Source organism: Ciconia boyciana, chromosome 10 (genome assembly GCF_034638445.1).
Source record: "Ciconia boyciana chromosome 10, ASM3463844v1, whole genome shotgun sequence".
Classification (NCBI taxonomy): domain Eukaryota; kingdom Metazoa; phylum Chordata; class Aves; order Ciconiiformes; family Ciconiidae; genus Ciconia; species Ciconia boyciana.
The window spans coordinates 11,649,105-11,673,611 of NC_132943.1; the positions used below are offsets into that span (position 1 = coordinate 11,649,105).

At 35.2% G+C, this 24,507-nt stretch overlaps 1 protein-coding gene across 4 annotated transcripts in view; it reads left to right on the forward strand.

The window, feature by feature from the left end:
* The window catches only part of ZNF148 (zinc finger protein 148), a 41,438-nt gene extending 17,388 nt beyond the window's left edge, over nt 1–24,050 (forward strand). For 2 of the 4 annotated variants that reach the window (XM_072874222.1, XM_072874223.1), the window contains exons 2-7: nt 3,020–3,365; nt 4,571–4,696; nt 7,750–7,873; nt 8,537–8,620; nt 14,571–14,689; nt 15,039–24,050. In XM_072874222.1, coding sequence (XP_072730323.1) covers nt 3,036–3,365; nt 4,571–4,696; nt 7,750–7,873; nt 8,537–8,620; nt 14,571–14,689; nt 15,039–16,631 — 2,376 coding nt within the window. In that variant the 5' untranslated portion in view covers nt 3,020–3,035 and the 3' untranslated portion in view covers nt 16,632–24,050. Of the gene's footprint in view, nt 1–3,019; nt 3,366–4,570; nt 4,697–5,259; nt 5,358–7,749; nt 7,874–8,536; nt 8,621–14,570; nt 14,690–15,038 lie in introns of those variants that run through there. The other 2 variants (XM_072874225.1, XM_072874224.1) reach the window with 2 other exon arrangements.
* Nucleotides 24,051–24,507: the final 457 nt, after the last annotated feature.

Sequence of the window (24,507 nt, forward strand, 5' to 3'; positions counted from 1 at the left end):
AGATTAGGGCCACTGCGTTCTCACACTTGATGGTGTTTGTTCTTCCTTTAATGTGTTTGAGCATCTTGAGGAGTTGTATTCTAGTACCTGTCCACGTCATTCCTCTAAAGAATCTGCAGTGAGCTTATGCTGTCACATTTCTGTAGTGTGGAACAAAAGCATAGTGAATGACGATCTGTGTAAGATGTACCCTGAGTATGGATTAACTTGGGATAAAGGCTGAAATGAATAAATATACCTGCTTGTTTTCCTTGGAGTCTGTCTTTCATGCTACATATTTAAAATGCCCTACCTAAGAAACCAGTCTCAACCTTAGATCTTTTGCACCATCTCTTATCAATTAATGGCTCCATGGGAGACAAATTCTTAAGAACTTCAGTTCCTTCTCACATTTCTTACTTGGCACAGGATAATCCACACTGATAAGATGATAAATTCACCCTCTTTTTCTTCTTTTAGGAGCACTAAGGTCTGTTGTTGCAAGATCTCTCTGGGAGATGTGCATTGGTGGAAAAAATACAGTCTTAGTGCAGTGTCAGGCTTGTTTTTTGTTTGTTTGTTTTTGTTATGGCTGAGAAACTATCAGTATGGTTTCCCAGTTACCTCCAAAAAATACTTCATGGATTATATGTCTGCAGGTGGCTGTGTGGCATACCGGACGTGCATTTTCCCTTGAAGACATGTGAAATCTCATTCTCTTACTATAAAGTGGATTAACTTGGGAATAAACTTGTCACCTAGCACTACCTGAGCTCGCTTAAGGCATTAAGGAATTGTCCATATTTGAAGACAGATGCTGTGAAAATCAAGAGTAAGATTTCAAACTTCTTTACGTTAGAATTGCAGAAGAGCAAAAAAAGGACAAATTGCAAGCATAAATATTCTGAACAGACATTTTCCCCGTGTTCTCCTGCTGTCACAGGCTTTTTTGGTCCCTAGAATGTGCTTTTTACATAGGAAGGAAGAATATTAAAAATTTTGATGACATTGTCATATATAAACATGTTTAGCTTGGTGACTTGGTCCTCTTGACTTCCAGCAGAGGAAGGCTTACTAAAAAAAAAATCTAATTGACTGAAAAGCTTCTTTCTTTGGCGTGCCTCTTAAATATTTGAAACTCGGAGATGTCAGACCATCCTGTCTGTCAGGCTTTTTATGATATATTCAGAAATTTAGAACCTCTCACAATAGAGCATAGGGACAAATGTTCTTTCACTTTCGAGTTATACGACATGAGTTGCTACCAGAAGGTGTTAATGGGCACTTTTTTTTATTTCTTGGGGTGTGTGGGCGGTTGGTTTGTTTCTTTGTTTGTTTGTTTTTTTAAGAAATTGAGTGAATTTTACTTTCAGAAGGTTAAGAACTAATAGTAGTGTTTGAAACAAAGTATAATGTAGCAAAACTTTGAGATCTTTTTCAGCTGTTTCTGCTGGTGGTTTGCATTCCTACCAAGTACTCTAGGATCTCACCTGAAGAAAGACCACTATTTATTTTGTAAACTCAGTGTAGTTTGGTATAAACAAATCTTCACAAATGTTTAAGATACATCAAGAATTTTCAAAAGATTTTCCTGGTGAAGAAAAATTATTTGGAAAGTGATCAAATGGATCAAACTGAAAATGGCAATTTAAACATTTCATGTACATTCGTTTGATCCAGTCTTTTTGCACATTGGCAGGCTGTTAAACTGGCAGGGGGTTATAGTGGTGCAGTTCTGCAGGGTGATGGCCCTGCCAATTCTAGGCAGAGACACTTGATTTCTTTGGTTTGAGTTGTCATCGACAGCTGCAGGGAAAGATGCATAACCTCTGATTTAAAACTGAAATGGAGATGGAGCCTTTCACCATACTGCATTCTTAGGGGGGCAGAATTTGAAGCTGATGACTAGCAATATACCAACATCACAGTTATGTCGTATTTCTGAATGCATCAAAATCAAAGGTGCTGATGCTGTCGTAATACTCCCCAAGTCTTGTGCTCTGGCTAGGCCTGCTCTATGTTGTTCAGCTCCGCCGTGCCTCTGCTCCCATCCCTGTGTCTGCTGTAGCCTTTGTATAGCCTTTGCCCTTCAGCCGTGGGGAGACAGAGGGGTGGAGGAAGGATGTCTGTCTGTCTGAAGGAGTAGACCAGAGCACTGTGGAATGGGTAGAAGTTACGGGCCTGGGGAATAGGGTGAAGGAGGCTGACTGCTGTGACTGGACATGCAGTATGCCAAGGAGAAGAAGAATCTTAGGACTGCCTTGCATGTATAATAATAAGTAGAATAAGTAGATGCTGCCACTTTCAGTTTCACAAAAGCCTGCTGCCCTATTTTAAAAAACAATTAATAATGCTATGACACTTGTTGGAATATTATGATTTTATTATCTATCTGTATATCATGTGAATGTAATGGTATTGCTATTCATGACAGGAATTCATATTTCCTGACTAATGCTCCTGCTTAGTGGGTGTGAAAGCGAATGCCTTTTTAATAAACAGATTTGACCTCTCTATAGTCCTTCTTTGACATATACCTTTAGCCAGAAAGTTGCCTTTTCTCTCTTGTGGATATTAAGATGTTCCAGTGGCTACAGTATGCCCTGAGGTAGTAGTAGTGAAAGGGCACTTAAAGGACAAGGAAGTAGGGAGAACAGGACCAATATGAAAGAGGCATTTGTAAAAATGGAAAAAGGGAACAGAATAAAAAGGGCACACAGGAAAAAAAGGTTTTCTAAGGAATGAGAAGGAGGAATTAGCTATCATTTAATTACCAGAATTTTGCCAGTAATCAGAAGGCACTTTGATTTGAAACTTTTTATCTGAAAGTGTTCATTTGTGTACACATACATGTGTGTGAAAGGAGAATCTTTTCATGTTGAACCAAGATAGCCAACTTTTTGCTTTTATTTGGATATCAATTTTAGGAATGCATGTGTATATGTTGAATACTGACTGAGTTCTTATAAAATGTTTTTAAGTAAAAATTTAAAGCAAGAGCACCAATTGTAGATGTTTACTATTAAAACTTTCTTTGTAGGTTATTGCACTTAAGAATGAACATTGAAGACAAGCTGGGAGGATTATTTCTTAAATGTGGTGGCATAGACCAAATGCAGTCATCCAGGGCTATGGTAGGGATGGGTGCAGTACCTGACCAGTCTGGAGTATCGGGAGAACGGCAAGAGGCAGTGCTTCAAGATCGGACTATGGCGCACCAAGAAATTCTTGCAACAGATGAAGTGTTACAGGAAAGTGAACTTCGACAGCAAGAGATGATTTCACATGATGAACTCATGGTCCATGAGGAGACGGTAAAAAATGATGATGACATGGATACGCAAGATAGACTTCCTCAAGGGCTGCAGTATGCTGTTAATGTCCCTGTAAGCAATTTCTTTGTGAAATATTGGAGAAATTACTAGGAAGCTTGATCTGGTAGTCTAATCCTACTCTGGCAAGAATCTATTAATTGCTTGTTTGATTTTGATTATCAAAATATTTATGAATGGATGCTATTTATGAAAATGTCATTTGCCTCTGGCTGTGGATAAATTTTGCCAATTAAGTATAATCTTTAAGTGTCTGTTTTATAAATATTTTATAAGCAGGCTGTTACCATAGAATTAATGCGTTAAAATGTGCTCTTTTAAATATATTTAATGTTCAAGGGTAACTACAAACCAGAATAAATAGTGTTATTAAAAGGTGCATACTGTTTATGCTGTTCATAGTACTATCTAGTTCCTTTTGCTATAGGAAGCATCTTGTATGTTTTCAAAGTATGCGGACGCTTAGCAATTGCATTCACACTGCAGGTTGGACTGTGACACTTCATACATGACCATAAATATGCCCCTCCTTGATATCTCATAGAAGGTGTACTTCAGCTTTCCCAGAGAGAATATAGATGACTTCCTTTTTGAAAACAGAGCATCTGTCTGTTAATGCAGCACATCATCACTGTTACCCTTCAAACATAAAGGATAATTACCAGGACTTTAAAAGTAGATAGCCTTGTATACGAAGAATAATCTTTAGAAAGGTAGCATTGTTAAAACACTACTCTGTTAGCTGTAGATCAGGTGATTCAGGCATTAGAAAAATGTAAGAGTATCATGCTCTTTATTAAAGTTTACATTAGATTATTTTTTGGAAAAAACTTCATTAGCACTATTCTTGTTTTCTTAAAAAATACTTCTGTCTTAAATATATACTAAACTATTCCGTTAAATCTTGCATTGACAACACATGGACTAAAGTAAAATAGGTATGAAAACTGAATGGTTTTACAGATGGAAGTGATTTTAATACAAGAACTGATCTCAAAATCACCACAGGTCAGAAGGAAAAAAGACTTTGGGAGATGAATGAAAGGATACATCAAAATGTCTCTGTAGAAATTAACTATGCCCTTTTTATTTAAGATACTTATTATTCCTTTCACTTAAATTTCTGAAAGAATGAAGCCACAAGACAATTCCCTTAGAAAAAGGTTTTCTGTTTCAGCAGTTTGTCATCTTCTAAAATTGAAAAATTGCTTTTCTGTAGTGAGAACCTTACCTGAAACTGGCACTTGGTATCTTAACAGATCAGTGTAAAGCAAGAAATTACCTTTACTGATGCATCTGAACAACAGAAACGAGACAAAAAACAAATACGAGAGCCAGTAGATTTGCAGAAAAAGAAGAAAAGAAAACAGCGTTCACCAGCAAAAGTAAGACATTGATTTGGCAAAACCAAGATTAAAAGAACCTGAAGATTTGGTTGACTATGACTAATTTCATTAGCATTTGAAGTAGTTAGGCTGGAAATTGTTTGTTTGCTCAGTAAAGATGCAGTTCTGAAGTTCACCAGAGACCCAAAACAAAACCTGATATAACAGTGTTTTTCTTTGAACTCCTTTTAGCAACATGAACCCTTGACATATTTTAACATCGGTCTCTCCAGGCAGTTCTCTCTCCAAATATTTTTTTTTAAATTATGAGTCAGTAGCTTTGTAGACAATTTATAAATCATTACTCTGTATCTATCTAATAATAGTTGTGCTTTCTGTGAGCCTGATAATTTAATATGCTTTATGCATAGTAGTGAAAAGTTTTTAAAAAGAAGTCTAAAATGGTAGTTTTGAAAATTCTAAAAAGTTTACTAATATATATAAAAAAATTTACCAGTAGGGAATATTCCTGTGGTCATAATCATCTTCATATATGTATTTATTTATATCAAAAGATTCTTAACCATAGCTGCTGGTTTGTTACTTCAAAATTTGTTTTGTAGATCCATTCATGAAGAGTATGTATCCCTGTATGTCTGAAAACAATTTTCTTCTATTGAGACGCACTTCAGATAAAACCAGAATCATTTCACCTCATGAGGTAGCACTGTTATATCTTCTAGTAATTCCCCAAATCAGTATTAATCTTCAGACTTAAAATAGAACATATACAGGCTGCTCTGATAGGCAAAAATCAGTTATATATGGTCACACAGCAGCATTAAAATAAGCCTACTCTGAAATCAACCCAGACTGTGTATACATTGAAGGAAAACTGACCTTAACACCAAGAAAAGCTCCAAAACCTCCTTTTTGTTGCCCTGGGAGTGGGACCCCTCAGTCCTCCTCAAAGCACTGTCAAATTAGGTTGCACCTGTAGTATTCTTGGAAAGTCGAGAAATTGTTTCAGATTGGGTGTGGAAGCAAGTTCCAAATCCTGTGCATCAAGATACTTCTCGCTTTGACAGAAAAAGGAGATATAGGTTGAGTACCTCCACAGATCACTTCCATGGAAACATGGCAAGGTAGGAGAGGCATGTGTCCCTCTGTCTACAGACATACACTTGCATGCTTCCTTTTTATCTCCCAATCTGTCAGCGTTAGTCTTCTGAGATGACAAAAGATTGAAAAATGATCAGGAGAATTGTTAAACAGGTTCTTTTTCAGTCTCTCTTCCCCTTTTTTCAAACTTGTCAGTGTAGAAAGGCAGAAAGAAGGTGAAGGACTGACATAGGTGAGAGCCTACTGCAGTTTAAGTTAGTATTCCCAGAGTAATGGAGTTGGTTTTCCATCCAAACAGCAGCTGGGACTTTTACAAATGGAAGTCAATTAACATACTGAAACATTTTAAATTTTATTTTATGTTAACGTAGTCATCCTATAAATAAAAAGTCAATAGCTTTTATGAATCCTGTCTACTTTTCCCTCTTCCATGCACACAAACACATGTACACACGCATACACACACGCACTCTCACACACACATGCGCAAGCTTTTTTGTTGCTTTTATTAGGAAAACTGCACTGACAAAGTTAACTTTCTTCCTTTAAGAGGTGGTATAATGAATGGATGCAGTAGAAGAGCCCAGGTTTAGGATAACCGTGAAATTAAGTGTATTTTCTGCACAATTATTTTAAAATTTCAATATACTATATGAAAAACATTTCATAACATGTATTTAAATTTATTTTAAATAACCAGTCAGTGTTTCATTAGCTGTATGTTGTTACAGAACAGAGTTTTTATAATTGTCTGTATCTGTGACTTACTGGAGCTGTAACATACCAATCTTACAAACGTATGAATGTGCTTGTCCTTCAGAGTGAATGCACAAGAATTTGTTAGCTTGAGACCTTCACTCTTGCTGAGTTTTGATGCAGCAGAATTAAAAATTGTTTAAGTAGATCTTACAGTATTTGCTGCTATTGCATAGATACGATTTCAGTTATTGACTCTCTCTTTCTCATCACTGTCATTACCATAAAACCTGAAACAGTGTAGCTAATCAAATTGCAGATGTGTTTCCCCAGCAGACTTTTATTTTTTGTTAATAACAAGGGACTAAACTGTTTTACTTAAGGTTACTTAAGCTCTTCTTTATAGTTGTGTTTCCAGTTAAGTAAGACTTTTGGAAATGTAATTTGTTTACTGGTTTTCTTATTCTCTTGCCAGAGATAGTAGAGAGTTTGGGGTTTGTTTTTTTTGTTTTTGACAAATTAGAGAAAACCTGTGATAAGCTTTATTGAATAAGGTAGACATGGTGCAATTTTTTTTCATTTAAGTTTTTTCAACTTTATATGAAAATAGCAGCTTTGTTTGACAGCAAAGCAATTGAGTGTGGCAAGTTGAATTCGTCAAAGAGATGCTCTAATGTGGATATTGAGTGAGCAATATTTTATTGAGTGAAAAACTTGAAAGGGGAGAAGAATAATACTATTTTCTTGGTTGTTTGGCTTTGAGGTTTTGGTTTTTAAAATATAATTTTGTCTCCGAGACTATTGGTATTATGTAGGTATAGATAATTTATATGACTATCCTGGATAAGTTTTAATGCCTTTTAGCAAACATTAACAATCGCGATTTGAAAAAAGAATGTAACTTTTCACTTTTGCTTTAAAATATGATTATCCATGGTTCAGTGCCCAGAGGTGGTTTGGTTATTTTGCATCCTTTCCAACAGACGGACAAAGTAAACAGTAGCATATAAAGTGACTCAGCTGTGAATAGGGGAGCTCTAAGCTGATTTTCCATGAGCTGCTTTTGTCTCCGTCCTGTTGAAATGTCTCTTAATACACGAGACACAAGTTGGATTGGACTGCAATTGGAAATGTATACTAAAAGCCTAACACATAGCTTTGTAGCAATTAGCATTGTTTTACCTGAAATATTTAAATTTTCTGCATCGAAAAAATTAATGGTTTTTTTTTTTTTGTAGTTAATAAGACATCTTTAGAGGGTAGTGTGAGAACAAATTTTACTCTTTTTAAAATAGATCCTTACAATAAATGAGGATGGATCACTTGGTCTGAAAACCCACAAATCTCATGTTTGTGAGCATTGCAATGCTGCCTTTAGAACCAACTACCATTTACAGAGACATGTCTTCATTCATACAGGTACTGCTTGACTTCAAATTTGTCTTTTCTACTATATAAAGAGTTGTTTACTTATGTTAAAAATGTTTTCAGCTCTATGCGAATTTCAGTTTTAAGAGTGTAGCTAACTTGGCATCTAAGCTTAGAGATTCCATGCACCAAAGTGTCAAAAGAATACCAGAAAAAAAAAATCAACGTATGTTTAATAAACTGAAGACCTAGCTGTTTACAAGGTTTCTTTTCTTTCTTTATCAGAAAGTAATGGGTTGACTTGTAGCCTAAGTGCCAAAATTGACCCCTTTGTAAAATGTGCTCCGGCTGCTTATTTGCCTGATGAGGTATCTCTCTGGTTCGGAGAAGTGAAAAAGGTACTTACTATTATAATAGCTTGCCAGTATCCTGAATGCAGTCTTATGCCAGCATCGTGATTGATCTTGTTCGTGAGGAAATTACAGCCATTTCAGATCACTCTTCCGTGCTAGTCTTAATGTGACTCTTAGGATCATGGAAAGAATTCTGCAGTTCATATACTTAGTAAGGCTAATGTTTTTTGGTATTAGAGTATTTTTGGAATTCGCTCAGATGCTGGTTTTTTAATAGACATTTTAATATTCCTCAAAAGTAGTTATCCGAAACAACAGTGTGTAGTTATTAACTTATGGATGTGGAATTATATTGTTCAAGGTGAAAAACCATTTCAGTGCAGTCAGTGCGACATGCGTTTCATACAGAAGTACCTGCTACAGAGGCATGAGAAGATTCATACTGGTGAGTATAGTGCCTTGAGTATCTTTACTGGCGTGCTTAAAAACTGTTTCCCCACTCAGGCAAGGTTTCTGGTAATAAGTATTCAGCCTAAAACCCTGTTGTAGTTTGTTTTAACTTACCAGATGTTATAAAACTTTTAAAAATAAATTAGTTTTGTGCTTTCGACTTGCTCCACTTTTCTTTGGCTGTAAAGTGAGTATAAACTCTAGTAAGCAAATCTGAAAGTAGTATTCTATAAATAAACCCAGAGTAGCAAATCCTGAAGTTTGTGCATTCATAAAAGTCAAGGTTTGTTAAGCAGTTCTATCTTTAGTTGTATCAAGTTAATTCAGATAACGGGGATTTCCAAATTACATTTCAGTAGATTTATTTATTTATTTATTTATTTATTTTGGAATTTGATGGAAAAGTGCCAGGACTAAAATGGCCAAAATGCCTAACCCCAAAGGTATTAGTATCAGCTTTACTTTTCACTTTTTTTTTTTTTTTGAAAGGTTTAATTCAGAACTGTTCTAAAAATAAGAGCCTTAGTTTCAAAATATGCAATATAGGTCAAATAAGGCCCGAAGTTTTAAGCCAAAGAGAGTTAAAGTTTATACATGTTTATTTTTGTATCTTCTTGCACCGCACAAAACCACATTCTTTAACAGGTTTGGCTTCATCGGGTTTTTGGCATTTTGGTGCATGGCCTTTCAATCCCTCTTTAAATATTTTGTAATATGGTCCCTTTGGACTGGATGCCAATTTCTCAGCCTCTTTTTCAGAAAAGCAGAGCTGGTGAATGTGCACAGTGTTTCTTGGCTGTAGCATTTAAATGGATATGAAAGCTACTAACACGCAGTGCAGTGTGTGCATGTGTAAGAGTTGAGAGGGAGAAAAAACTCTGCAAAATGAATTTTCAGAGCAGTGTACAGGGAGTTACATGCACAAATGCCCTGTTGTTTATGGGATTTTTGTATCCTAGGTTGCCATGAGTCCAGACTAAGTAGGTTTCCTTCAGCCAGTCAGCCACAGAAGAGTCCTCCATTCTTCTGTCCAGTGTCTTTGTTCTGCTCCTAGTCTTTCCTCTGGCTCTGAATTGGTGAACCATGCTGCCTTCACTTTGTGTATATACTATTCTTGAAAAGAATGCTCATTCACTCTTCCGTCTTATCTGCCCACCACCAACCCCCCCCCCCAAAAAAAAAAAAAAGGGGGCAAAAATTTAAGTGCGGTCTTCACATTTTTCAGAAGATTTTTTTTTTTAAATGAGGATTATTCCCTGTATGTGGCTTTGAAAATGAGAGTCTGGGCAATATAGTTACTTAACGCTTGACTGCAAATATTTTATAAATGGATGTAATTATCTTTTTAAATTCAATTGCTAGCTCTAATGAGAATTCTGTGTTGATTGTAAGCTTTGGAGGGAGGGTGTGGTGGAGTTGCAGGTTTTTTTGCCAGCTCTTACATATACTAGTCTTTGTTTAGCAGAGAATAAGCTGCCATTTAACAAATTAACCATATTGTTATCTGACTTTTTAGATAACTATGTTTTCCTCCTTTCCTCAGCATCCTGAGGTACAGTTTGGTTGTTTCTCAGGAAATTGAAGATGGCGATTGTGTTTAAATTGTTGAATTATGAGTGTTTTCCTAGGTGACAAGTAGTAGCTGGTTAGGAGAAAACATGGAAGACCCAGCTTCCAGGAGTGGAAAAAGCTTTCTTGAATTCCATTTAGTTAGCAAGTATTTGACTACTGCTTAATTTTGATTTGGCCCAGTTATAGTACAGCTAATTGGCATTCTACATACCTGTCTGTGCTTTCACTTCTATATGACAATATTCACTACTGGGCCTTAGCTGTTTGTGTAGCATTACTCTGTTGTTCAGGACTGCATAATTGAACGCATCCAGAAAACCTGAATTTTCAGCTTGCTTCTCTCACCAGACAGTGAGCAGTGGGTCTGTGTTTCACTTTGATGGAAGTAAAGGAAAGCTCTCTTTGTAGTATTCATACTCTTTTAAGAAGTATTCCTTATAAATTCAATACTGTATTTTTTCTTTTTATTTTGCATTTTTATCTCTCTGAATGACCACTTTTAGCACCAGCTTTTGTACAGTATTCAAAACACTGATGAAGAACAAGATGTTTCTTACTCTTTTAAAGATGTTTATCAAATTTTCCAGTTTATTTTAAGCCAATTGAAGACAGTGGTAACACTTAGAAGCCCCATTTTATGCCTGTTACAAGCCCTGAATTTACAGGTGCTCCAGCTAGTTTCAGTGTGATTTGAGTTTGGTTCTGTGAACCACTCCTTCAAATGAAATGTTTTGAGGGAGTTACGAAGCAATCAATGAACAGCCTTATTCTGTGTAAATAATTAAATAGTTGCATCTAAAAGTAGACATTGCATTAATACAAAATTCACTTACTAGAAATAATTGTATGTAGAGGAGGGCAGCAGTGCTAGAACCCTGCTGCTAAACTTGTCACTAATGGTACAGAAAATCACCATTTCAGTTGTAAGAGAGGGAAGAGTCATTGGTGCACAAATATTTTCATATTTTGAGTTTACTAGGCTCATGAAGATGCTGAACGTTCCCCCCCGCCAAATACCTCTGCTTTCTTTTTGCTTAGAGATGTTTCTATACACCTTACCCACTCATGCATTCATGTGTCCTAATTCCGTAACCCACCCTACTTTCCCTTTTAAACACAACAAATGAGATTACATTTTTAAAAAATAAAGCAATATTTGGGCTAACAATTCAAGTGCCTTATTATTCAGTCATGCTGCTTTTTTATTGCCTTCTTTGGTATTTTATAATTTGTATTTTGTCTGTTTAGATTTTAAAATGCCTGGGGGTTTATAATTGTTACAGCCTTCATACACACAGTATTTGTACTACACTTTATAAATAGTTCTATTGCTCAGTTTTAATAGATTTCCAATGCAGACGCAAAACATAGGCTGTTTTCGTAAATAATGCATATAATTATTGTATTGTATTTTTAAATTTTGACTTTTTTTTTCTACATCTGATTCTTTCCCACTCACCAAGGCATTTCAGAAAAATATGTCCTGGATTCTCCCTACATTAGCAAGGTTATTATTAATGATTTCCTCCATTTGCAATAGCTCTTGTTTGAAAAGTACAACAAAATTTCAGAAGGCATCTGAAGTTTCAGACTTCTGCTAGGAAGAAATTATTATAGGAAGCATATCTTCATATTAATTTTTAATATTTTTCTAATATTATCTCCCTTATGAAGATTGAAGCAAGAATTAAGTATGGTATCAGTTTCACAAAGTGTTTCTTAATCTTACTTTCAGAGTGTTCTGGAATTCTACTGAAAAATATTATTTTCTGTGTTGTACTGAGTAATTCAAGGGCAGTGTCCCCAAACTTTTCTTCCTGTTGGAGCATGGCCAGCAGTGCCTTCCTATATACTCTCAAAGTCTCCAAAATAGCTGGTGGTGGTAGTGCTCTCCAACGAAAAACCTCAGAAGCCCTGTTTGGCCCTATTCAAGCCTTGAAAAGGGAATAGATAGCTGGGAGAGCCTGCTGCCAGTAAATAGCCAGCTCAAGTAGACAAATGTTAAGGAACTCTGTGACCATTCAGTTACAGGAACTGGTATAAGGCTGAAGGTAAGTCTGTCAATGAAGCGTTCTGCATTCGAGCCTTCCTGGGATAGCGGGATAGATCCTTAGAGGGCTGCTCAAAGCTAGAACAGGACTGAGCTGTCTTGCTTCTCTGACTTGGTTTGGCTTCTGTAAGGTCAGGATAGTTTTCATCCCAAACAGCTGCTCCTTTCTCTAAAAAAAGGTTAAGATATGAAAGCAAACTTCCAGACAATGTAAGGAGAGTTGCTCAAAGGGGCGACTTAAAAGAAACACAGAGTAGAATAGTGGAGCAAAGGGAAAGAAAACAGTAAGTAACAAGGATTAAGTAGTTGTCTTCAGGAATGGAAGGGTTCCCGTGTATTAAACTAGAACAACGAGACCTAAACCTCTTGCCTCATCTTCTTTAAAAGTGAAGATAGGGATTGGAATTTGATTCAGAAAGTCTCAACAGGCTTGGTGCAAGTAAAACACCGTAGTAGTAAGGGTGCCTAACGAATAAAGAGAACATAAAGAATGACACTGGAGTTTGAAAGTTAAGAAATAGGCCAGAGAGGAGGATTTGTTTATAGACAGTACTAGAGAGGATTATATGATAGGCGTTACAATTTATAAAGGGTGCTGAAAAAAAGCAAAATTTCATGGTGATTGTTAATAAGGAAGAAATGGTAAAAGTTAGTCTGACTAAATGTGAAAGAAGGGTTAGGATTCTGAGGTTGTGAGCCTGTAGAAAAAGAACTGATGGAAGCTGAGAGATCTTAGGAGAGGAGATAATTTGGTTTAGGAGAGAATAAATTGGAATAATTTAATCCAAGAAAGGGATTGGCTGAGAAGCCACATGGAGAGGTAAGAATTAATAATTGGAAATAGGGCATAGGCTTACAAAGAGAGAGATTTAGAAATTGCTTGGAATTAAGAAGGTTGAAACTCTGGGCATTAATGATCTGACTAGGAGCAAATGCGTGGGTGATATAGATATTTTCCATTCGAGTTTCTATAAATACTGGCATCATATTTTAAGGTACCGTATTTCCATTCGTAGAAGGCTAAATATCTCTATTCTAAATGGAAAATATGCACTCTAACAATATTTTAAATAATAAAATGTATTAACATTTTAATAATTAATTATTAGTAATAATTTAATAAAATTAGTTAATAAAATAATTTTAAAGAATAAAACTACCTCAGAAAAATAGAAATAGTCTGCATATTTCTGGAAACAGAAGATAGGTGGTTAATATCCCAAAAATCTGTGCAGTACAGTATCCAGAACAAAGAGGATGTTGACAGATGCTGCCAAGACAATCCCTGATCTCTCTGTCAATTCAAAAGATTTCATAGTAAATATTAAGGGGAAAGATTACTGTTGTTCAGGGTGAGTTCTATTAAATAATAGTGAACTTTTGTAAAAGCAAACCTAGCTTTTCAATGCACTTGGAATTTTTAGGTTTTGTCAGAGAAACCTAGAAAATAAAAATTATCAGAGGGAAGATGTAAGGCAAAAGTTAGAAGATATATAAAGCTAGAGTTACTACATGTTCTGAAAGGATCATTGCAGGGCTTCTTTGTGAGGAAAAATGAGGGGAGAACTGAAGATGAATTCAGGGCAATGAATATTGTCTGAACAAATGTTTCATGAAAGTAAAAACCAAAATAAACCAATAAAACAGCCAAACAGAAAAACCTGTGAGTTTGCCAGCATCAGTTCAGCTACAAAGGTTTCTTGTTTTCAGCTTAATTTTTAAAATAAAATATTTTTAATTAATTATTTTTTAAAAGCTAAAATAAAATAAATAAATTCGGGTTCTAACCAAAATTTTAGGATTTTTTTCAGAGCAGTTATTTAAATTCTAAATACATATAAGGGAAAAAAAATATGGAAAATAGAGTACCCTACAAAAATGTTAAATTAAAAGCTTGGAAATGCATAATTATCTTCTAGAAGGGATGAGCTTCAGTTAAATGAGTTGGTGAGAGAATTGAGGTATTTTTATACAATCTTCTGCCCTAAAAAAACCCCCCATGTAGCAGCAGTTTAGGAAGGCTATCTTTGTAGTTCTTCATTTGTTAGGTTTAAGATGGATATCTGCACCTACATTAGAAAGAGGGGGAGAGAATTAGTTTTAAAGGTTTTTAGTGTAAAAGCTTACAATAATTTTGAAGCATCAGCTACTGAGTCCTGTGAAAATAGTGATGTGAGCAAGCCCTATGTTATTTTTCAATAGTAAGAGACTAAGTCCTCTTCTTTATTACTTCTAATAGAGAATGTAGTATTTGACCTGGTAATTGTATGAAAGAACATTGATTTATTTTTTTAGATTAATATTGCTACGTGTTTTTTATCAGGTGAGAAGCCATTTCGTTGTGATGAATGTGGTATGAGGTTTATTCAGAAGTATCACATGGAAAGGCACAAAAGAACTCACAGTGGAGAGAAGCCTTACCAGTGTGAATATTGTTTGCAGGTAAGATGACTTAGTGAAATCTTTCGCAATTAAAAAACAAAACACCAGTCAATTCCCAAGTAGTACAGATAGGACTTTCTCCAGGTGTTGTAGTCATATGCATATAAATAAATGTATAAAGAATGTTTTTTCTGTTAAGGTGGGCAGTCTTGGTGCACAGGTGGAGCAGAGGCACAACTGTCTGCGCTTGATTTTATTCTTTACATACTGTTGGTTGACACTTCATTAGAAGTCAGTAAAGTGGATGAATTATCAAGTAAATTTGTTAGAATGAAAGGTTTATTTTCTTTCTGCTAATATATTTATTTTTCTATAATAATAATAATTTAAAAAAATATATCTTTTGCAGTATTTCTCCAGGACTGATCGTGTGCTGAAACATAAACGTATGTGCCATGAGAACCGCGACAAGAAACCGAACAGAAGTGCCACCAAAGTTGGCTTTTTGCCATCGGAGGAAGATTCTGGTTTCTCTACGCCTATGAAAGACAGCTCCTTGCCAAAGAAGAAAAGGCAGAAAACAGAGAAAACAAAATCTGGGGATAAGGAAAGTACAGATAAATCAGAACAGAAGAAGGACAAAAATGACTATTTGCCTTTGTACTCTTCTAGTACGAAAGTAAAAGATGAATATATGGTAGCGGAATATGCTGTTGAGATGCCACATTCTTCAGTCAGTGGGACGCACTTAGAAGAAGCAAATTCTGGAGAAATACACCCACCTAAGCTTGTTCTCAAAAAAGTTAACAGCAAGAGGAGTCTGAAACAGCCACTTGAGCAAAGTCAAACCATTTCACCTTTATCCACATATGAAGACAACAAGGTTTCAAAGTATGCCTTTGATCTTGTGGATAAACAAAGTTTACTGGACTCTGAAGGTAATGCTGACATTGATCAAGTTGACACATTACAGGAAGGGCCCAGTAAACCTGTACACAGCAGCACTAATTATGATGATGCAATGCAGTTTTTAAAGAAAAAGAGGTATCTACAAGCAGCTAGTAATAACAGTAGAGAATATGCCTTGAATGTAAGTACCATAGCATCTCAACCTTCAGTAACACAGGCAGCTGTGGCCAGTGTCATTGATGAAACTGCTACAGCCTCAATATTAGACACACAGGCACTCAATGTTGAAATTAAAGGTAACCATGACAAAAATGTCATTCCAGATGAGGTACTGCAAACTCTGTTAGATCATTATTCACACAAGGCTAATGGACAACATGAGATATCTTTCAGTGTGGCTGACACTGAGGTGACCTCCAGTATATCAATCAATTCTTCTGAAGTATCTGAGGTCACCCAATCTGAGACAGTTGGAACAAGCTCTCAAGCTTCCTCATCAGATAAAGCTAGTATGTTACAAGAATATTCAAAGTTTTTACAACAAGCTTTGGACAGAACTAGCCAAAATGATGCCTATTTGAACAACCCGAGCCTTAATTTTGTGACTGATAACCAGACTCTTACAACCCAGCCAGCATTTCCTTCCATGGAGAAGGTCTACACGTCTATACCCGTCAATAGCTTTCGATCGGGAATGAACTCTCCATTAAGAACAACTCCAGACAAGTCTCATTTTGGACTAATGGTTGGTGATTCGCAGCACCCTTTTCCCTTTTCAGGTGATGAGGCAAATCATTCTTCTTCCTCCTCTACACAGGACTTCTTGGATCAAGTAACTTCTCAGAAGAAAGCAGAGGCACAGCCTGTTCATCAAGCATATCAAATTGGCTCCTTTGAGCAGCCCTTTAGAGCTCAGTACCATGGGGCAAGAGCTGGAATATCATCTCAGTTTAGCACTGCCAATGGACAGGTGAACCTTCGGGGACCAGGGACAAGTGCTGATTTCCCAGAATTTCCCTTGGTGAATGTAAATGATAGCAGAGCTGGGATGACTTCTTCACCTGATGCCACAACGGGCCAGACTTTTGGCTAAGAAATCTTTGTAAATAATACTGGCACTTTAGAACACATTTGTCAAAAGAGGGTTGCTCTGTATAAGATGGAGTTCTGTACAGCTTTTAAGAGCGCTATGTTAAAACAAAAGTAAGCTGATACTAGCAAGACCAGTAACTGCTTCTTTCTTTCTTTTTTTTTTTCTTTTTTTTTTTTTTTTGGTTAGTCACCAGTCATTGAACTGCCTGATGTTGGTGCCCCTATCAAAGGCAGTTTATTATTCACTTGTTTGAATCCAGAAAATATTTTACCTTCTATGAAATTTAAAATAAACAAAATCCCCAGGTAAGACTTTCCCCCATGACGGTTTCCTTACCGGTTTCCTTGTATGCTTTGGGAGGACAGTTTATTGTCTGATACTATTCATATTGTCATTTCTAAGCTTGTCAGCATAGTCATTGCTCTTCAGCAGGGAATCAACATGTACTAAACACACAGAATAAACAATAAGTTTCAAAGTCAAGCAAATATGGCTTTAAAAGATGGCATTTTCTAGAAAAATAATATTTCTTCCATCTCTCTCAAAAATAATTTTAGACCATGTGCCCTTTATTTCTGCTTTGCATTACCTTGAGTTGTGTTTGGAGGAAAAAATGAATTCTGATAGACTAACTCTACTATTTAAAAGTCTAATTAATTTAAAATACTTTAAACACTTTTTTAAGCAAAATGCCTAACTGCTAAAGCCTTTACTTCATTCCTGAAATAACGTGTATTTCTTTGTACAGCTGAATCTAGATGTAACTTTTTAATGACTTTTTCATACACAGATATCAAGATTTTGAAGTTTTAGTTAAAATATTCTGTAGATGACATTCCCAATTGCATAATGCGTACACAAACTGTGTATTCCAAGATTTAAAAGCTTAATTGTACCTACCCTACATACTCATAATGATTAACATAGAGCACTTAGTCAACTTGATAGTTTTTGATTTCTCAAAAAATAAAACCATTTTTAGATTTTTAGGTTTGATACGGTTGCATCATTTTCATCTCGTACAGCTCCAATTATTCTTTTCAATATACATTGAGATTGGGTATTCTTAGCTTCTGTAAAAACTGTTTTAATTCTCTGTCTAGAATTTTGAAAATTCAGATCATTACATTTATTGAAGTATCCCCGAAAGCTGAAAAAGTGGGCATTCAAATTCCCTATCTTTTTAGCGTTTGCTTAGTGAAAGTCGTTACAATTTTACCAACCAAAACCGCTGAATAATGCTAGCGAACAGGATTTCTTTTTTCGGCATAGGCGAGTGATCAGAAGTTTTCGTTGCATTTCACAGTATAAATAAACTACAAAGATTATCCCTGTACCATGAATATGTTTTTTGAATAGTACTTTGTCTTGAAGTATGCAGTATGGTACGATAAGTAGTTCTGTGTGCATTTTTAAGGTGGTAAGGTTTGAGTAGCATAACTATTGTGTAGTTTAAGTTAACAAGTTACAGATTTTTGAACTGTATGTTCATTCTATTGCACCTTCCCTAAAGGGACACTGTCTGGTAGTTTAAGGCAGTTTAAGCCTAATGTAGGCTGACTAACCAGGGAAAAACACACACACATACACACACCCACATGTATATATAGGTATGTATGTATATGTTTTGTTTTGTTTTTTTAATAGGATTACATACATCCTTTTGCAGCACTATTGCTAGCTGGTATCTCTCAGATGAAGCCATCAGCTAGGAGAAGAGACTGTGTCTCAAGGGACTAAAATACATCCTGTCTTTTTTAAGACGGGACTTGAGTAGGACATACAACAGTTCCCACCTCTTTCCAAAGCAGTAGCAATATTTTTCTTAATTTTCATTACTAGGAAACTGATCCCACTCTGTCTCTTTTCCCTTACGGTATCACTATTACAGCACTAACTTCACTTGGTACAGTTGAGGGAGGAAGTGCATTTGTTATCCATAGCTTGCTTCTTATATTGACAAGAAATACAATTTACATAAACTTCTTTCTTGGTACTGTTGTATAAGGAAACAGGTTCTGTTTTGATTGTCTCTGTGTATAACATAGGAAGGTGTTTCAGTGTGCTATGACTTACCAGGAATTTTGTCTGAATATTTGGCCCTGAGTTAAGAAGAATGAGCATCAAGGGAGAATAGTAAATTCCTTATGGGTTATTAATGATACATGTAAACAAATTTCTTTGAAAGAATGTTTTTAAACTGATTCACGTCTCTGTTTTTCTTCCTTTATGGTCAGTTTGGTTTTCTGACTTTCTGTTCTAGTTTGCACAGACATAATACTTATGGCCCCTATATCCCAGGAAGCCACCTCTTGTAACGCATGTTTCATTTTCAGTGTTTCATTTCCACGACATCCTAGCTTGTGCTGCCTGAATAATACTGTGTTGGCATCTTTGTTCTAATGTCCTGTTATTGCACGTAGATGGCCATTAATAGTACTATTGGTTAAATGCAACAAGCAGCAAAAGCCAAAATAAAACAAAAGGGCTAGATTATTACTGCACTTCTCTGGCCCCATAGGGAGGTAAGAGGAATAAAGCCTGCTTCTCCTGAAGGAGATTGACTCAGCTTTATTTTAAAAAGTTACTGCATTGATACTCTGCTGTGAGAAAGTGACTGAGGAGTAGAAGGGAGTAGCTCTTGCTCCATGCCATCTTCACACTTAGGAATCTCTGCTTGGGTGCGTGAGTGAGCAAGCTATTGTACAGAGTGAAGGAACTTGCTCTTCCCCCGAGCAAAGTGGGAGTCGGATGAGGAACTGGTATTCCTTATGTTGCAGCTCATTCCCTAGCCTGCTGCTGAGCCATTACTGCTGTACTCTGTGCCTTAGGACAGGTTGTGAAGTCCCCGTCTAGCCCACGGGGACTATTCGTAGGGTTCTTCCACATGTACAACTAAAGCGGTGTGAGTAGTTGATCCACTGATGCTTGAAGCTTTCTGTACTGGAGGAGTTAACCAAATATACTGCTATGATTTCCTGAGTACATGCCCTTTTATTCTGGAATAAGTGTGTATGTAGTTCTGGGAGGTTTAACTATGTAAAAAGCTCTTGCTTGTTTAATAATTACATTATTTAATAACATTTTCCACTGCTCATGTTTTGCTGCTTTTAATCTGCTACAGATGCACACTCTTCATTTTGATCTGGTCAGTGTTCATTTTTGTTAGTTTTCTCTGTATGTCTGGAAAAAAGTGACTTTGGCTTTCTGTTCTGTTCTTGTACTGATACTGTTCAGTCGGTCAGCGTAAGGCTGGGGTGAGCATTTATATTCCACAGAGCTAACAACAGACGTTCTTACTTAAAGGTCATGCAAGCACTGAATGTGTGTGTGTGTGTAAGGTGGAATTTTTTGGGGATATCTCCTAGTGATAGAGCAATGATGATTTTAAAAAAAGAGGAAATTGATGACATTTATTACCAAACTATATATATATACACACAATATGTGTGTATATATATACGCACATATTAATAGGCCATATTTTGGTCCTAAATTACTTGACAGTGTCCCTTTTAGCATGAATCCTTTGATATGTTTTACCATTAATATAACAGACAATGAAGGAATCAGCTTGTAATGGTATACTAATAGGCATTTACATTTTCTTCATTTGATTTGAGAATGAATTAATCATAAATTACAAGGTTTGGGGAGAAGGATTAACCATGTGTATCACTGTATGTTGGTTTACGAATAACAACATAAACAATTTAAATTGGATGATAAAAGAACTATGTTTATGATCTTGTGTCTCCTAGTGTTGTCTTTAGGAAAATTGTGTTTCAAGAAAACAATAGAACAAGAAAGTATTCACGTGAAATAACACTTGTATTATTTTTATATTGTACTTGTCAATTTTTTGGATGATGGGAGCTTTCCATTGTTAATTGAGAAGTACAGTAAAATCTTGCTAATTCGCTGACCGCTAATCAGAGCATCCTATAGGTTTATACATCCCCGATGGTCTCTTCCCCGCCTCTCTGCAATGGTCTAAAAAGTACTGTAGCGAGGTCTCATATTAGTAATACTGTACTACTTCACCCAAGTATACTACAGAATCTATATTAGTATACTGGGAGGTAGAAGAAGTATTGAAAACTAAATTACAGTTGTCAAAATAAATGAAAAAAGTACATTTTGTGATGTGACATTCTTGCTTTTATTGCCTGCTTCTTCACTATTTTCAAAATTGTAATTTGTAAAGGGTTTCTAAGGTATTGCTGCGAATTATTGGGGTTCTACTGTAACTTTTGGAGTTTATTCTAAAGTATTCATGTTCTCCTATGAAAACTTTCCACCTGGACAGATACATTATATTCCATGCTTGTTCAGAATATTTTTATAGTATTTGTATCATACGTAGTAACTATTTGAAATGAACCAGAATATTTGGATGAATCCACTCTGAATTTTGCAGCATTGGATTACTTTATGTATGTATATTTGCTAACTAGATTTTCTTGGCTTTGAGATCTTTGATTTTTATTCTTCGTTGTTTGCTTGTTTTAATACCATTACAAATCGCAGGGGAAATCCTAGTACTCCTGGGAATCCGTTTGGAAATTTTAACAGGCAGAAATATGCTTATGCAGTCGGTACCAGTACACATGTGAACTTTCAAATTACATGGTTGGTACTGAAGCAAATGAATAATGTTACAGTTTCCTAGTGTTAAATGTTTTACTAAAATGAAGCCTTGTAACTTTGAAAGTTCATTCAACTTACGGTAATGCATGTTTGTTAGGCATGTAATGCATTTAGCTAAAACTCACTTTGCAAAGGACAAGTACTAAGAAAGTATTACTGCTAATGAAAAGACATGTCCTTAAGTTAAAATTTAAACTTTTGTTCAATTTTCATTTGCTTTGTGTCAGGGAAATAAATTTGTAGTTGCTTTTGCTCTACTCGGCATATAAAACCTTATGTTTCCTTTTTAAAATTACATCTTTTGGTAGGAAACACAAACTGAGGCAAGCAAACATTTCTAAGAGTTGTTTCTTGCTTTCCTTAATCCAATGGATGGAAAGGTAATATTGTGTAAACAACATTATTTTATTTTTTTATGCAATATCATGCTGTAAATATGATTTATCAAATAATGATGTACCTATGATTGAATCTCTGATTCTGCACAGCTAGAGTTTATATATAAATATAAATGTGTCTTGACAATCAAGGACTTATGTCAGTCTTCCTTTATGACGTTTCTTATTGTTATGCATTCCATTTGTTTGACTTGAGTATTTGTATTGTCTGTAAAGTATGTAATGTTTTTATAGCTTGTTTAAAAAACAAACAAAAAAGCCTGTAAATACATATGAACTGATCACAGTACCGCTCTGTTAGAAGGCATATGATGATGTACTGTTTGTAAGCAATAATACATGACAGTGCTAACTTTACAAGTAGCACACGGATAAGTTCCAAAAATACCTTTGGGAGTTAATAGCCTTGTTTGAGTTAATGAATATTCTTAATCATTTTTTTATAAATAAATTCAAATGTCCTCCTGCTGGAGTATATAACATTGTTTACACAGCACAATTTCAGTCACAGAGGGGACAGTCTTTAGATCTATGGCTTCATCTGTACACAGTTTGAGTAAGAAATGAATGGCTTGGCTGCACTTCTGCAAGATGAGGAAGACTGCAAAAGTTGAATAGCTGTGTCTCTAAAGGATGAGAGATACTATTCTGCTTCTGTGCTGATTCCTGACAATTCCTCTACTTAAATTTGGAGTCTTTAAGTCCTGATACTGAACTGATGAGACTTGGGCCTCCAGTAGAAAGGAGTAGTTCTCTTCTTATTTCATATGCAGATAAACAGTGAACTTACAAGTCACCTCTCCATTTGAGTTGCGTATTTTTCAAATTATGAGCTATGAGATGATGAGATGGGTTTATTCCGATAAATAAACTAGACGTCAAACTTATAGTTTGAATTGAATAGGTATTAGACTGTACAGAGCAGCATAACTATTTGAACAGTCATCACTGCTTTAGAACCCCCCACCCCCAATTTATAAATGTATATGACCTACATTTTATAGAAAAAAAATGTTTTTAAATGCTAGTCATTTATATAATATGTGCTTTGAAGGATTTGCTAGTCCACTTCTGTCACTTTTAGTACACTGGTATCTTTTATATGTAATGTATGCTTTTTATTATTATTATTATTATTATTATTATTATTATTATTATTATTATTGTAGTAAAGCATTTCAGTAGGAGGAATTTTGCAACAGTATGAGGGGTTGAAATTTTCATTGTCAGAAATGAATTATACTGGACTTCGTCTGTGTAGTCTTGTCTTTCTTTTAATGCTGTCTGGAAGGGAACTTGGTATTCAATAAAGCAAGTGACCTCCTTTTATTTTGAAGGCATACTATGTAGTGCTGAATTGGATCTGGAAATATGATTAATTTGAAGACAGAGAAATTAGTACAAAATATAGTGTACAGAAGAAATTGTGTTATGAAAAAACTGATGATATATATAGTGGAACACCGTTACAGTGCATTTTCTGATATAGTGTTATTTTCCTGAAGTCCGTATGCCTTCTTTGTATTTCAATTAATTAAAAAAAACCACAATCCATATAGATAAATTTAGGATAACAGGTTTATTTCAATGACTATACAGTATTTCTTTATCCCACAACATCTATTCCGTCCCTTTATTATCAGACAAAAGACCGTAACCTGAGTCCATCAGTAAAAGTATGTATATAGGTGAGAGATGGTTTTGTAGGAACCTGAAAAATATGAATTTGTATATTCCTTATGTTTCTGACAGAAATCAGTACGTGAGTCTGTCTTTATTCCTGTGAAATGAGGAATTTCCTGATATCAAGAGTGTGTGTGTGTGTGTGTGGGTATGTAGGTACATGAAAGATGTTTAGGTCTCCTGGCAAAAATGACACAAGTATAAAAGGATTTAATGTAGTTCAACACATCACTTACATTTAATATGTAAAAGAAACATTTAAATTTCATAATTCAAAAAAGACAAAAATAGTTTTGCAGGAAACAAAACTATTTGGATAGCAGGCTTGACCAAATGAATTTTTTTGGTTAAACTTGATATATTTTAAATTATTCTATTTCTGCCTTTATTTCTGCCCTAAAAGCAACTTAAAATATTTTGGGATTTACTCTTCCTGTTCATTTGACTGTGAGTGTAATTTATATCATGGTTTACAAAATGTGGCATGAAGGATTGGATTGTTTTATCTGTATAATACAATGAAAGATTGCTCTTTTTTTTTTTTACATAATCATGGTGAATGGTATTGTATTAGGATTGATTTATTCATTAAGTGATTTAATGAGTTTCATCACTTTTGACATTATTGTTTTCTTAATGGTTAACTTAGTCTTTTTGGGTTTATAATACCCTTCTATGTATTGTGATACTAAGGGAAGTTATGTTTTTGCTTTATTTTTAATTAAACTAATAGTTTGATAATTTATATTTGCAAATGATGCATTTTAAATGTGGTCACTTGCTGTTTGAAAAATAAAAATATAGAATACTGTTTTATGAATAGACTTAGTATTTTTCATGTTAGATAATTTCAAACAAAATCTGCTTTCTTAATGAGACAGATGAAGACATGTAAAGATACGTATCGTTGTGCAAGAACTGAAGAGGATACTTTCAACAATTAAATGGAATATTTAAATATTTCATTTGAGACATAAAAGACTTTTTTGGGTTTTCTTCCCCTTTGGATATCCTTCTTGCCTCCTTTGGTTATAGAAAACAGAATATCCGACCTTAATTTTAATCCTGGTCATTTTAGAAGATTGCACTGGAATCACTTTAATAGAAACACCTAGTATTAGACTAGCTTTCCTTTTGTGATTTTT